The sequence below is a fragment of the Teleopsis dalmanni genome, chromosome 2 (assembly GCF_002237135.1).
Source record: "Teleopsis dalmanni isolate 2A chromosome 2, ASM223713v2, whole genome shotgun sequence".
Lineage (NCBI taxonomy): Eukaryota > Metazoa > Arthropoda > Insecta > Diptera > Diopsidae > Teleopsis > Teleopsis dalmanni.
Window position 1 is genome coordinate 229,846,882 of NC_051847.1, and position 16,077 is coordinate 229,862,958.

Sequence of the window (16,077 nt, forward strand, 5' to 3'; positions counted from 1 at the left end):
TAAAATGTAGCAATCAAATTCAATTAAAAATTGTTCATTAACGTTTATTATTGGACGGAACTCAATGTTCGAACTATGATATTTTATAATTTTTCAAAAATATAGTAAATATTCTAGTTATACTATAATTTTTTCTTATTTTGGTTTAATGAAATTTATTATTTAATACGTTTATATGAAAAATATTATGTTAATAATAATTAGAAGTTCATTACAGATATCTTGCAGTGGTTGCTCTGTCGGAACATAAATATATTTTTCTGATGATTTAAATAGACATAGTTTTTCAATAAGACAGAATTGATGTTGCTAGCAGATCATTGATGGGTTAAGATCAACTGTGCCAACACTTCAAGCAAGTGTATCTGTCTCAGGTGCAGGAGTTGAATGTTGTCTTTGCCTGAATGAAATGTGACTTCTAGTGGAATTTTTTATGACTGTTTGGGTTTTATCAGAGACAGGAAGAGAATACTGGTACAGGAGCATCTAGTATAGTCTATTCATTAAAGTTAGTTGTTAGCACAAAAGCTCCACTATATTTGCAGTGCTCCGTTCCATGGAGAGCATGGAGCCCTGTTCTTTTCTCTTCTATTTTTCTATAAATAATGCTAATGAAGTTTTCTTTCTCGTTGAAGTTAATTAAATCTATTTCATGTTGTGATTTTATCGCGATATTATGACTAGAATAATGATTTATTATAGTTTTGGTATTTCAATAATATTTTCATTAAATTTTACACTAATTGCATTTTCAATACAATATAATATTTTTGCTTTTGTTTTTGCTTTATAAATTATTGTAAAATATTTTGGTTTAATTTTTTTTGTAAGAAAATTTACTAAGAATTGTAAAGATTGAAAAATAGGTTAATAAATGATGGATTTTACGAATTAAGCAAGAGTTGGCGCTTAATCAATCTATAAATTTAATTTTTGTTTTCTTTAATAAATTTATAACTTTTTGGTTTTAATCAACTCATAGTGTTGTCTTCTAGTATTAATTTTTTTGTAATAATATCATATTTTTCATATATTATCATATTTATCACCTTAAAAAAAGAAGAGATTCATTTCTACTTAAGATTAGTCAAAGCCAAAATTTTACGCAAAAATTTCCAATCTGCAAATTGTTTTCACTGTAAGATGATTCTGTAGTGTCATAACGGACACGTTTTAGGACCTAAGTCAGCCTGTCCTGCATGAGAAGTTCTATCTAACTATCTAAGCTGATTGATTGAACTGTTATCACATCGTATGCAAATTACATCCAATATTTTCGATAGAAAACTTTTGTAAAATCTGGACAATTGTCAAAAAGCCTATATCTTAAAATGTGTTTTTACTTTATTTGTGCTTAAATTAATTTCAACAAAAATTTATTAAATTATTTAACCGATATTACGTACTAAATTTATAAATATTAGCTAAAATTTCCTTTACTTTTTTATTAAATAATTTTTTGACTTTTTACTTATTTCATATATTTTTTGGTTTTAGAAATTCACCTCGTTGGTAGCGACATATTCAAGCAAAGTTCATGATCTCTTTTATCACCCCAACCGCCATTCCCTTTGCGCAGCTTAGTTTTCTTAACCAGACTGGCAACAGTTAATGTCAGAGAACGTGGAAACATTTGTCCTGACTTGCGAGCAATACGCAGAACTTGTTGTACTTTGGAGATCACTTGATTCGCTTCACAATTTTTCTTTTTGTGATGAACACCGCTGCAAGGTTATAAAATAATTTTTTTTAAATTTCTTAAAATATCATTATCTGGCATTAGTTGAGACATGAATTAAAAGATATGAACAAATATATTATATGTAAAATTTATCATGAACACGAATAAGTAATTAATTGTTATCTAGTATTTAAAGTATTTAATGTAAAACATATATCTAGTTGAAACAGAGTTTTGGAAAAGTCCTTCCGTACACCTATGGCTAATCACCTACGGCTAAAAAAAAGGATTTATGTTAAATAAATAATAAATAATTAAATAATAAATAAATGTGATTACATATAGACGAATGGTACAAAGATGGATTGTTAAAAGGGCAAAAGAATTTATCTAGTTCAAAAAACAGATTAAGATTCCCTTTTCTTGTGAGCACATTCAATGTCTTTCAAATCGATGACTTTGCTATCAAAGAAACTAATTTTAGAAGTCAACGTGTAGAATCAGCGCAGAATAATTTTCTCGAATAGCATAGCTGCAATACTTGGTTTACTCTGTCATTTTATTCAATTTAAATTAGTCAAGCATAGAAAAACTCAACTCATATTTTAGCCAAACTTTATGGAGTGGGGTCTCTAGACACCGAAAATAAAAGATATTGTATTTTTGGATAGAATAACTAAACAAAAATTAGAGGCGTCCTTGGTGGAAGAATTAAAGGTTATCTCATTTAAGAGGGCTCAAAAATAAATTTCATTTCATTTTGTATAATTAACAGAACATAAATATTAGCCCGCGGAAACCTTTAAAAAATAACATACTTAAACAGCTAAAGTACATGACCAAAAAAGAACTGATATCTTTCTGAACATATCCAGAATCTAAATGACAAAACTTGTGGAGAGAAATCTCCGACATCCTTTGAAATTGAAACTTCTAAAGTTTCATGAAGGAAGTAGAAAATGGGACTATTAACACTTTCTGTCAAATACTCAGTTCTGAATAATTTAGGACATTCCACCATAGAAGCTAACACCCTCATTTCTTCTTCTTGTTTACACAACCTAACCTAGTGTATTACATCATATTATGATGTAATAAAATAATCGATATTATTCAATCAACATAATTTTTATCTTACAAATATATCTCAAATAAAGCAAATTTTGGAACATTCGATACATGTATGTTAGACATGTCAAAAATGCATGACACGAATGACACATTTTGATGTGATTAACAGCTTCAAAAAGGATGGCAGATAGAGCATATGCTAATATTACTATAGCGATAAACTTGTTCTAATCAACATTAATAATTCACTTAAGTTTGGACTGGCACTATCACAGTTACCTACACCTTTAACGGACATCGGTAACATTGCATGGGTTTATTCGTCGCGATTAGTGCCAGAAAAAGAAAGCAAAAACGATATTATGGCTTTTGAAAAGTTATAAGCATGCTTCACGCGAATACAAAGTTTAAATGCATTTAATTTTACAGAATAAAGCTTACCAATATATGTATAATAAAATAATTTATTTTTCATGATAATATTGTTGCAAAAACCAACTTAATACAAAAACGAAAACCGTTTTAACTCTTTTAATGATAATTTAGTTTTCAATCTTACCATTCACCAATATGGAAGACTCTTGGTCCCTTCACGATCATAGCGTGCAGTTTCTTTTGTAAACACTGCTGCGACACATGCTGCAAAGACCAGTCCCAATTGTAATCATCGAAAGAGCAGAAGAGCTTTGCGCACCTTCGAATATTGGTCCAGGTGCTGCGGTTAAATGCAAAGCCCATATTATGTTTATTGCTTATCCAGGGCATTATCTCAACCTGATTGTTTTGATATCAGAATAAGAATATAATTATTTATAAATTATTTTTTGTCTTTGAAAGTTTTTACGTAGCTACAAATAAAATTATCTACAATGAATAAAAGTTAAAAAGCTCGTTAAGATTTAAATAAATCCATGCATTGATGTGCGTATAGGTAAATAAACATAAATATTGTTGGATGAATTTCGAACTATAAACTATAAAAATAAATACAAGTCAAATTAATAAAAAAAAAAAATAGAAAACAAGGCCGCATGCACCCGAATTAGTTTGCGTAAGTAATTAAATTGATTTTCTGTTTATAGGTCAAAGGGTACAAGAATACACATTAAGAATTCTTTTTTGTGACTTGTGTTCAAATACTTTAAAACAAATATTATACGTATATATCATCCAGTAGGTTTCTGAGGACAACAGAAACGCGTATAAGTTCTTAATTAAAACTATTTTATTTGTGGAGAAAATTAGAGGAAAAAAGCAAACTACGACGGATATTGCAAATGTGCCAAACGATTTATTTATTGTAGATATGACAATAAAAAAAACACAAAAATGAAAATATGTAATTCACTTCCTTAATTCATAAATACACGCGACTACGCCTACGCTAAGTACTCCTTATGTACATAATCACTACAACTACAGCTATAACAATAATTCTAACAACAAGCATCAGGAACTTTGCCTGATAACGCAGAACACAAACGACGGCATTATTTGTCTACTTGGGAGCTATCGGGGTAATTCATCTAATTTCTTTGTAAATTGACGTACTAAAATCAGATAAAAAAACAATTGAGTACCTCTCGAAATTTGTTCGCGTTCGTTTTCTTTGGTATTTTTGACATGCGGTAAACAACCTAAATTATGAACAATAATTTAACATTTTACACGCTTTTTCAATTTCATATAGCAAACTTAACTAAAACACATAGTATTACATAAAAACAAACAAAAGTTGACAGTAAACATAGAAATATTTTTTATATAATTTAACTTATGAAATGCACACACCTCTGCCAATAAAATTAATAACAAATTAAACATGTAACATTCAATTGATGAAAACTGAAATAAATTTAAGTTTCATATACAATATTTATGAAATCATACTTAATAAACAACGATTACAAATAGAAATTTCTATTTCTTAATTTCTTAATCTGATTTAATATTATCACATACATATATATAAAATTGAACAATGAGTGCTATTCATGTATATAGCGCTATTCTAGCAATAATTATTGTTTTTAACGTTAGTCACTACTGTTGCATTTGGCTGTTATCATCCATCGAAATTAATCCTTAAAAAAATATAATGTGTCCAGGCACAGTTGCTACAATTTTATGACGATCGAAACATTTTACCATTAAAAGGTTAAAAATAATACATATAATTAATAAAATATAATATAATATAATATAATATAATATAATATAATATAATATAATATAATAATATAATATATATGTAATATAAATAAAACTAATATATATAATATAATATATAATATGTATAATAAAATATGTAATATGTATTATAAAACATGTAATATGTATAGTAAAATATGTAATATGTATAATATAATATATAATATCTATAATATAATATATAATATCTATAATATAATATGTATAATAAAATATATAATATGTATAATATAATATATATAATGTAATATGTAATATATAATATATATAATGTAATATGTAATATATAATATATATAATGTAATATGTAATATATAATATATATAATGTAATATATAATATAAAATATAATATATATAATATATATAATATAATATAATATAATATAATATAATATAATATAATATAATATAATATAATATAATATAATATAAATATAATAGAAATACGAACAAAGGTTTTACTTTAGTTAAATATATTATCAAATATCGGCATATTCATAAATAAATTCAATATTTTCTTTCTTAGATTTATAAGATTAAGATTACAAAACTCAAGCCTAATCAAAATATATAATACTTAGACTGAAAAAATATTAGAATTTGTATTATTATCTTAATTAAATACTTAATTGATTAACTATTAAGGATACTAAATCTTCTATTTTCTTATATATTCATGATATAATAGAATAGGTTTTGCATTAGTCACTTAGGATTAGGATTATTAGAAAGTAAGGCTAATAAATATCTATCAATTTAAAATTATCCCTAGAAGTCATGTATCGAAATGTATTTAGTATACGTAATGCCATGCACAAATAGTTAACATTTAAACATGCAGAACAAACAAAAATTATTTTCTTTAGTTTATAATTATTAGGAATCAATATCAAATATGACAAATTATTTTCAATCATTATTTATTGTGCAATTTGGTTTGATTTTGGCAACCAATAAATTTCCGATTTCGGTTAGAAATTTAAAAATATGAAAAAAAAACTAAGTACAGAGAAGGATAATAAATGCATACAAAAAATAAACAATAATATATATTTAATTTATAAAAAAATGGCAATATCGACAGTGCCACAACGAGAAAAACAACAGCATAGAGCAAAACGCAGTAATACTTGTAAGTATGTAAGTACCTTCTGATAGAAAGAGTACAGAGATGGTAGTACATGATAGCTCCACGTTTGTTGTGCGCCATTTTTTTCTGTTGTGACTGTGGTTGTGGTAGTGATGGAATGGTGTGCATTGGTGTTTGTATCACCGACAACAGCCCTCGCTTTGGGCGTGTTGACCGTGTTGCTTTTATGCAATTTATTGTAACTATTCGCAGCTGATGAATAGGACGATGATGATGACACTTTTTGTGATTTTGATGATTTTTGCTGTGAATTTTTACTCTTTTGATATCCTAACAAATTATTTGGAGAGATCAGCGAGGAAGCGAATTGATTGCTAAATGATTTCTTGTTAGTCTGTGCGACGGTTTCATTAATACAAAACAAGTATACATGAAAGCATATATGAGACCATGAAAAAAGATAAAAGTAACATATTACATTCAATGTGTTACACATGTATCCATATATTTCTGTTACTTCTAATAGTCAACAATGTGAGTTTGTTAATTTTTATTCATGAACACAACACAGAAAATTTGCGTAAATTAATTTTCAAATATTTTGTGCGGTTCTTTAAAATTGTGTGCCTAATTTTTTAACTGATAAAATATTAGTCACAGTAGCAGTAGATGTCCTTAGTGGATCATAACAAACAAACGATCATAAACAACACTCACCTTACTATTATATGTGTAATAGTTAAAGGTCTTCAAATACGTGCCTAAGGATAGTATATTGCATTGAGGGCACATGTCGGTTGTGCGTTTCTGCATCATTTCCAATAAATATAGAAAGTCTTCGGCTACATAGTGATCCTCTTCAAGGAAAAGCACCAAACCTATTTTTTTTGTGAAATATTATTATTGGAGATATGCTCTTTTGTATGTAGATTTCTATCGTACTACATACCAGTGTGATAACGTGTCACTTCTAACTGGTTGAATACACGGTTCGCTTTCCACCACCAGTGATGTTTAATTTGTGTTAGCTTGGCTTCTCTGTAGTGTCCATATAAATCAGGTGATAATGCATTTTTACAACGTTTTATTAGCGCTCTTGAAAATGAAAATTTACAAAAAATGTTAAAATGCATTTAAGTTTAACTGTGATCACAACTCACTGTTCCTTTTTCATGCTGCTGGGGCAGTCTTCAGGGTCTGTGCCTGGAAATTCGTGTGGATGGGTTTGTATAGAGTGCGGGTAGAATATCTGTTTACACAATTAATTTTATATGTAATTGAGTATAGAATTGAATTAATTTACATTAATATTATTTCATTAAATTAATTCTTTTATTTTATAATCACACATATTCACCTGCAAAACTTTACAAAAGTCAATAGTTTGTACCAAATCGTTTATATCCTCGTCATAGTAGTCATGCGAAAATATTAGTAAAGTTTTCGAGATATCTCTAGCCTGTGCTAGGCTTACAATTAAATGGCGTAGGTATGTAATACGTGTATGTACCTAAAGCATAATAATATATATGAGAAATGCTTTACATACTGATGCTGAGAAACTGTGATTATCTTGTGTTACAAAATTTTACCTTTTTTGTACTTCTATAGATGCCTTCCACTTTATAAATTCTACACTCACCTGTATTACAATTATCACAGAATCATTTTGTAAGGGTCCAAAAGCTTCCTCATTTAAAACAAACTGCATCTCATTATGGCGTGCAATTTGACGTTTAATTTCAGTTAAATTGGGTGCATGATAGCTGTCCGAGTAGCTCCCACTACCGTTTGTAGTTCCACCAGTTGTGCTATTATGTAATGCCGCTGTAATCAAATTATTTATATAAATATATTTATATCTGTCAAATACTTCTTACACAAATCTACTTACAACTAGTGGTCAATGTTTGATTTCTTGTCTTTGGTGTTAAGAATTTGTGTAACACCGATGGCACCATAGAAAGTATAGCATCGACTGAGTCATTCGTTGTTGGTTCGGTCCATATGGGAGTGCGTACATCTGCTGTAAATGATATGAATTGCAAGTAATCATTAATCAATTAGTAAGTAATGTTAAATCTGATTTGATTTAAAGGTACCGTAGTTAAATACATGTAGCTGTAGCAGCAGAAATATACCGAGTGCTAGGAGTATAATACCACGCATGTAATACGTATTGCGTTTCCGATGCATTGTGCCTGTGTTGGGTAACGGTATTGGTATTCTACGACCTGTAGAGTATTTATTTAATTACTGAGATATTATATATAGTTGCGGATAAAGCTGAAGAAAACTTACCTCTCATACTCATTGCAGTCTATTGGCTAATTCGTTGTCGATAGCATTCTGAAAATGCCGATAGCATTCATATCTGTAAATATGAGATATATAAAAGGGGAATACAATATGTATCTTCAGTATACATACAACTAGTACAGTTCTTAATTTGAACTCAACAAAAGTAATTGGGGCACACATTTACATATATTGGAGCCTGAATGGGGGAGATTAACAAGAAATCTATCTATAAATCTATAAAATATTGTCAGTAGTAAGCAGAGAATAGCTATTAATGACTGCAACAAAGAAACTTTACTTATTTAAGTTTAGGACAATATATTATATAATATGATGCTGAATACGACTGAATGATCAGTTCCTAAATTTATTTTATGATATCATAAAGTGGCAAAATAATTCACCAAGGTCTGATAGCGGTTAGAAACTATCGGGTTCATATAGTAGCAGTTTTGATAACAATATACTTAATAGACATGTACGTAAGCCATATGAAGAATATCGTTTTGTTTTTAAAATACGATCAAAATTAGCAATTTTGATACTTCTTAAAATTTAAACAAACATTTAAATATGCCTTAAATTTTTAAAAGGGCTCTAAAATCCCATAGTTTATGTAAGAGTTAAAGAATATAATTCAATATTCGTTATCAAGAAGTTGTTATCCAATATTTAAAATGTATCTTGCGAAGCAGTAGTCAAATAAACAGACTGATACCAGTAATAAAAAATTAAAATACTCTAATCGATTGCAAGTGTATACCATGATTTGTCATCTTAAAACTTGAAAAAAATTATAATTTATAATAATTAAATATTATAAAAATAAAGCAATAAATAAATAAATTTAAGTCTGTGTATATACGCTTTGTAAGAGAGTATTTCAAAAAACTTTATCTACTAAACGTGACCGTAAAAACCTAAAAAAAAATTAACTAAATACAAAAATCAGTTGTATCGCAACCTAAAAAACAAACTTATATCAATAATTTTGACTCCCCTTATTTACTTATCGTTTACGACTTCAAAACAGAGTCCATTAAAAACTGAATAAATTACTTAGAAAAATCGGTCTATAATGAATAATAATGGTTTTCGTTTCTCATATTACAGACTTTGCTGATATGAATCCATATTTTTTAGTATGAAAAGTTTTCTACAAATATTGTGATTTAATAAAATTAACACTTGTGTATCTATTTACTTACGTGGTTACAGTTCTCCAAGTGTTAACAAAACTAATTACCAACAAAATAAAAATTTTTAATACTAAATTTGTTCGACGCGCAATTGACAATAGAATGATCTATATTATCTTCATCATTATCTCAAACGCTATCAAATCATTAATGCATTTGTCATTATGAGGATGTTTATGAGCGCAAGTACGTGAACCAACTGCCTAGTACAAGTATTTTGCGGTTACTCTATTTCTTCTGTACACCGGACTTATGTGAACATCATGAAGCAAATAGCAAAGATTGCAGTAGTGAATTAAGAATATTTTTAAATTACACACTACAGAAGAGCAGATATAAGAAGATGTGAGAATCTACAAATTAGAATAGATTTAAGTTTCTTGAAGGAGAATTTTATTTAAAGTCAATTACACATACTTGTATATTGTGCTATACTCGCACTATATTGTACATCTCTATAGTGCGGGTATTTTAACTTGCCACAGTCTTTGGAATGCTTAGCAAGAAATATTTAAAATAAATACATACATATATATTTTAAATAAATTCTACTTCTCAAAGATCTTGCTGGAAGGAACAGGGTTCACTTAATATGAGTCCCAGGGCACAACGGATTAGAGAGAAACGAAAAAGCAGATGACCTTAAGATGTGGCCTTATATTATATTAGGCCACAACCATTCTGCGGTCCTTTATGGACTTTTTCAAACTTAAAATTAATGACTCACACTGATTGGGATAATACAATTGGCTGCAGACAAGCTAAATAAACCATATCGAATCGATCAAAAGCCAAAACGAGGGAGCTACAAATGCTGAACAGAAGTGGCATCCGACTTGTCACAAGATTTTTCTCATTTATTTATGATTCAATGTTATACCTATTTTCTAATTGACCTGGCACATTTTTATTTTATTATGTTGCCAATGTGGTTACCGCCAATGTATATAGAGAGCCTACTGTAATTATTTAATATCACAACGGGCCAATACCATCAGTTTCCAAATAAAGAATGTCGACGGTCACACGTACCTGCCGACCTAAAGCACCACAACAAAATCTTTTTCACGTTTTATTATTAGAATTTGCTCCTACTAAAGGTGTTTGAAAATAAACACCAATAAATTTATAGTTAGGTTATTCAATAACACCTGATTTAAGAAATAATGACCTACATAAGTTACATAACCTTATTTCTTCATTTAGTAATTCTTCCACTGAATATTTCTTTATACCTTTTTGTTATGCAAATACACAATATAGGAGATATTTGCCTATGCTCTACAGCAGGGCTGTCCAGACTAAATACGATCGCAGGCCAATACAAATTACTGTACAGATTGGAGGGCCGCAGAAACAAATACATACGTTCATAGTTTTTATTATAAATACATTATAACATTATATATACGGTTATAATGTTAAAATGACGTCGTTTTACCAGTACACCAAAAGAAAATTTGCATAATTATAGTAGATTAAAAACATATCGCTGGCCGCATAAACATTAGCCGCGGGCCACATGTTGTCCGCGGGCCGTACTTTGGACAGGCCTGCTCTACAGTATTACTTTTTGTGAGATATATTTGGGACAAGTATATAGATCTGACTACAGATACATTTATAAGTTTGGATTGATATTTTAATAAATAAAACCAAAACCCAAACAACTACAGTGTTTTTATTATGCAAAGAATAACAATATTTTTACTAAATGAGTGAGTATATTAATAATATACAAATTAAGTTTGGATTATGTGATTATTTCAACAATTTGTTAATTTTGCATATACCTATAGTGCACTTATTTAAAAAAATTTATTAAAATTCCGTGGAAGTACCTTCATATATACTGCACTATCAAGGTTACAGTGACCTGTTTGCAACAGATTAACCTTTTCTTTTTTAAGAGAGGCCAACTTGTATGAAAATATCTATATATCATTCACTCGGTTCTTCTTGCATGCAATGAAGCGAAATTTATTAACACTTCCATGCAACGTCAGTGAGTAGCTTTATTGCCCATATATTTAATAACGTTATTCAAAATCCAGATAACAGTGTATTAAAACAGATCATTAAAACAAAAGAGATAGATTCAGAGCTAGAATTAAACCGTGGAATCAATGGCTTGACACAGTAGAAGCAAATTTAAGAATCATAAGCAAATGAAATTACGAAATCAATGCCATTAACTGTGTTATTATATAGAACAACTGTTAAGAAACCTCTGACCGAGACCAAGTTGTACTAGCTATGAGTAACAAAGAGAAACATAAATAATTTTGATATATTGGAACCTACTGCTGACTCCAAATGTTTTTTATGTATTCGAATGAATATTATTTGGCATATGAATAATCTCGCCAACATTTCTAGTAAGTGGTTTGATTTGATTTTTATTGTTGTATTACCTCGAACTAGAGCACCCTGAAACCTATTAGTTAAAGAATGCCATTAGACATAATACATCATGGGATTCAAATACGACTTATGACATTATGTTAAGCAATGCTTATTTAAAAAAACTACAATTATATTCATTCAAAGTAAATAGAGAACGGAAAAAAATTGAGTTTGTTTTACAAAATGTAAATATTTCCGTAAGTCGGTGGCATTTCTTTTTCAGTATTTCCTTAGTCACTTGACACTCACTACCGGCTTAGTCTGCTTACCTATAGTCTGCTGACTATTTAGCTGTCCGCTCGAAACGCAATTCTACGTACATTTGAGTATCTATGAGATGTTTCCGCACTTTGTTGCGTGTAGATTTTTGCTTAAGTACGTAAATATTAAGGTGTGATATATATAACAAAGCCACACCAAAATTGTCCACTCAGCTTAGTTACTACCAACTTATTGTGTAACCAACAAAACCGAAGAAGAAGAAGACGAAAAATAGTTTACCATTGCAAACAACAATGCAAACGCAATAAATGCAATAAATTTGAAGCAAAACCGAAATAAACATAAAAGTATCTATATCTGTCCAAAGCAAAGTCAGCGAGTAAATAAACAAATTTTTATGCGGATATGTAAATATGTGCACCTGAAGTGCGTTGTTAGGTTTGGCTGTTGGCTGTTGGCGGTTGGCATTTGCTATTTGCCATTTGCCTTTGAATTTGAACTTTGCAATTGATTTTTAATTAGTCACTAAACTGTTGGTGACCATCTGTCTACGAGTAAGTCTTTCCGCATTTCAATTAGTTTATCTATCTGTTCTTCTAATGGCCGTAAAATTAAGTAATTAATGTGGGACTAATACGGAAAGGATTTATCCATTCGAGTGTTGAATGGGTGAGGGGTTGAGAGGTTGAGTGGTTGAGTGGCTTACAAAGAAGGAAATACTGCATATTATTGCAGATTAGTTGGCAGCAGCTGTGCAGCTCGTTTTTGTTGTTGTATCTTGTATTTGTTGCTGTATCTGTATTTGCAAATGAATTTTTCTTTTTTTGTTTTTCTCTTCGAATCAGATATTTTACCTTTTCGTATCGATAAATGCATCCCTAGTTGTGAACAAAGCGTTTTGCACTATTTGTAGGTTATCCTTTTCAGAATTTCATGGCGAATTTCCACAAAATGTTTGTGTTTTTTGTTTGAACTGTGAAAATCGATTTTATTTATTTTTTATAGTTTTTTTTTTTAAAGGTTAGGATTTCCTGAACAGCGTTTGTTGCTTGCTTCGTCGTTGTTTTCGTTTCCTCTGATGGTTTCCATATTTAATTCGTATAATTTGAACTGCCCAAAATTATCATAAAACGATTTTATATTTTTCTCTTTGGGAATCAGTTATGATTTCGTCTGCAGTTTGCTTATGATATTTCACCTCACTTTGCTTCACTTTGTGCAACTGCTGACCAATTTATTTCCACAAATCATTACATGTTTTTTAATTTATTGATCACTTTTAACGAATTTTTGTTTACCGAATTAATTAATTATGCTTTTGTTTTCGTATCTGTTTTCGAATAATACCCAAATTAGCATTGCTCAGTTTCGACACACATTTATTTGCTAGATACTTTTTGGGTTTTTGATTTGCACACGTTTAATGAAGTTTAAAAATATGTTTTTGAAGTTTTGATTTCTGTTTCTTTCACGATTCTGAGATACTCCTCCTTAAAATTCAATTTTTATTTTATATACATATATGTATATTTTATTTTATTACCGTGCCTTACATTTTAATATTCGATGTTAGGCATTGCTTAGAGCAGCTTTCCAACTGAACTGAACTATTTTGAATGTTAGATTTAAATTTTGTTTCACACAATAATGAGATTTTTCATTTGTATCTCTGAGATACTTTCCTCTTACGAGTTGTTGTTGCACTGCTCAGTTTTTGTCGCTCACTTTTGTTTAGACCAAGTTACTCCTCGGCTGTTTCACTTTTCTGACATTTACCAAGTTTTCTTTGGAGCGGTGCAAATTATTTGTTTTTATATTTCTTTCCATATGCGGTGGTTGTTTTGCTGTTTCGAGTATTTAATGAATGAATGTGCAATGTGATTCGACTGTATACTGCAAAATGTGGAGAGATTCCAAATATGTATCTCGTTTTATTGTGCCAGATAACACTGCATTACCAACACAATATATTAGCGAAAAATGCAATTTTTTGTTCTTGAGTCGCTACTAAAGAACCGTTACGATGACTATAATGCCGTCGTATTTGAATAAAACTGCTGAAAAAAACTTTTAATATGAATAAAAATCCAAATAAATATTAATGAAATACTTAAAAGCACAATACGAAATAAACATTACTATTCTTACTATTTAAAAGGTATAAGAAAACAAAATTCTAAATGTGTCTAATAATGAATTCCTTTTTGTTTCATCCGTACAGTGCTTACGAGATTGAAATTGACTTGGCACGAATGTTCATTATTATAACCCAAGTTATAATCATATAGGCATGATTTCATTTCAAATCAAAAATAGGGGTTTATCTTGATTTGATAACATTAAGGTTGAATTTGTTTTCGAAGATGTAACGAACATAGAAAATTTGCGGCAAACGGCAGAACGCTGAAAAAGTGATTCATATTCATGCCAAGATTCAAACTATTATTATTAAATAATAGACTTTGAATGCACCTCGACCTTACAAATTTGTGTAACTTTAGGCCCAACTAAAACAATTCTAGACTATTTATAAATCTCGTAATTTCTCTAGGCTTAATTTTACCTATTTGATTTGGGACTAAGATAACGCTTCCAACGTAGACAAGTTTACTTCTTGCCGCCGCTATGTGGTTGCATAGAACATGTTCTGACGTTTCCTCCCCTCATGATAGAGTCGACAGGAACCATTACATCTAGTAGATTCGACAGGAATCTACTGCATCTATATTCTTCATGTGGTAATTGAGTCTACAGTGTCCTGTAAGAAGTTTAGTGCAGACTTTAATATCGTTTCAACTAAAGTTAAAGATAGCGTCCAACTTTAAAAGGTTCCGACTATATCGAAAACAGAAATTAAAAATAACTTCATAAAGACAGATCCTAAAAGAAACTTTATATAACTCAAAAAATTTATAATTAAAATTAATATTAAGAAAAAGTTAATGCTTTATTTTATATATGAATTTGATTGTAATTTTAATAATTATGTCTACAAAACAAGATTTACTTGACAAGATACAGTGAAATCAAAGTATAACACAGGCGCAGTTGCACCTGGAATAACTTATCGTGAGCACGAATCAATCAAAAGCACCTATAACATTTATTCGCTATCAAAATATTTTTGAAATCAGACGTTTGAGAAGTTATAACTCAAAAACACTGAAGAAACTTAGCCTTTTAGAAGACTAAAATTCGGCTACTTACGATATGTTTGGCAAAGAGACAAATTATGGTGGAATTAGAAATTGTAAATGTTCAATGGTAATAAGATATTTGATTTAATCATGGACCTTATCTTACTGTTTTTAAATTTCATATGAAGGCCTCGGAAATGTGCTATTTTAAGGGGAAATTGAAATTGACTTCCTTGGGTGAGTCACCTAAATTACTGCATTATAATTATAAATATTATTTCATTAATATTATATCCCTGTCAAATGATTTGCAGAATATTGACATTACATGTTTCATTATGCGGAGAGTGTACTATAAAATCTTGATTTATAATTATATTATATGATCTGTTTTTATATTACATGATGTCATTACAACAGCACCTTTATCCGATGGTGCAGTAGCTGGTTCCTGGTTCACCGATCTCCAGATTTAAATTAAAAACCCTTTGATTAGGTTGACGTAACTATTAACTTATAAATTTCCAGAACTTTTATTAAATAATTTATTTTGAACATAAATTGTAAATTTTTAACTAAAAATAATTTTAAAACAAAAAATTTTAGAATGAAAAGAAATGTTGAAGTACTTGTCCATAAATGCTACATGCAATATTCAAATTTAATTTGGAACTTGAAACTAGTAACTGAAGCCGAAAAAGATCTATCCATCACTGAATGAAAATAAAATGAAGTGCTGGTGTAAGACTCAACTTAT

At 29.3% G+C, this 16,077-nt stretch overlaps 1 protein-coding gene and 1 long non-coding RNA gene across 8 annotated transcripts; one reads left to right on the plus strand and one right to left on the minus strand.

Annotated features, from left to right (window-relative positions):
• Positions 1–1,437: 1,437 nt before the first annotated feature.
• Positions 1,438–15,856, minus strand: LOC119685554 (alpha-1,6-mannosyl-glycoprotein 2-beta-N-acetylglucosaminyltransferase). 7 transcript variants are annotated; one of them, XM_038099864.1, is made up of 12 exons: positions 15,744–15,856; positions 8,357–8,429; positions 8,158–8,289; positions 7,950–8,081; positions 7,698–7,882; positions 7,413–7,565; positions 7,216–7,304; positions 7,005–7,150; positions 6,773–6,933; positions 6,114–6,449; positions 3,312–3,526; positions 1,438–1,724 (listed from the first exon to the last, which is right to left on the minus strand). In XM_038099864.1, exons 2-12 carry the CDS (start codon positions 8,367–8,369, stop codon positions 1,502–1,504), a joined length of 1,785 nt encoding a protein of 594 aa, XP_037955792.1. In that variant the 5' UTR covers positions 8,370–8,429; positions 15,744–15,856; the 3' UTR covers positions 1,438–1,501. The 7 variants fall into 7 exon arrangements, with proteins under 7 accessions (XP_037955792.1, XP_037955795.1, XP_037955796.1 ...); XM_038099867.1 differs by having other exon boundaries at positions 15,723–15,856; XM_038099868.1 differs by lacking the exon at positions 15,744–15,856 and adding an exon at positions 13,038–14,232 and having other exon boundaries at positions 7,950–8,078.
• On the plus strand, positions 15,184–15,708 carry LOC119685555. The gene is made up of 3 exons (XR_005252808.1): positions 15,184–15,447; positions 15,509–15,557; positions 15,635–15,708. It is a non-coding gene; the product is annotated as an uncharacterized LOC119685555 (long non-coding RNA).
• Positions 15,857–16,077: the final 221 nt, after the last annotated feature.

Bases quoted from the DNA above. Each gene is read 5' to 3' on its own strand.
- LOC119685554 (XM_038099864.1), bottom strand. The intron at 7,151-7,215 runs GTGAGTTGTGAT...TTCATTTTCAAG, and splicing joins AGCAGCATGAAAAAGGAACA to AGCGCTAATAAAACGTTGTA. The intron at 6,450-6,772 runs GTGAGTGTTGTT...ACCGTCGCACAG, and splicing joins ATTACACATATAATAGTAAG to ACTAACAAGAAATCATTTAG.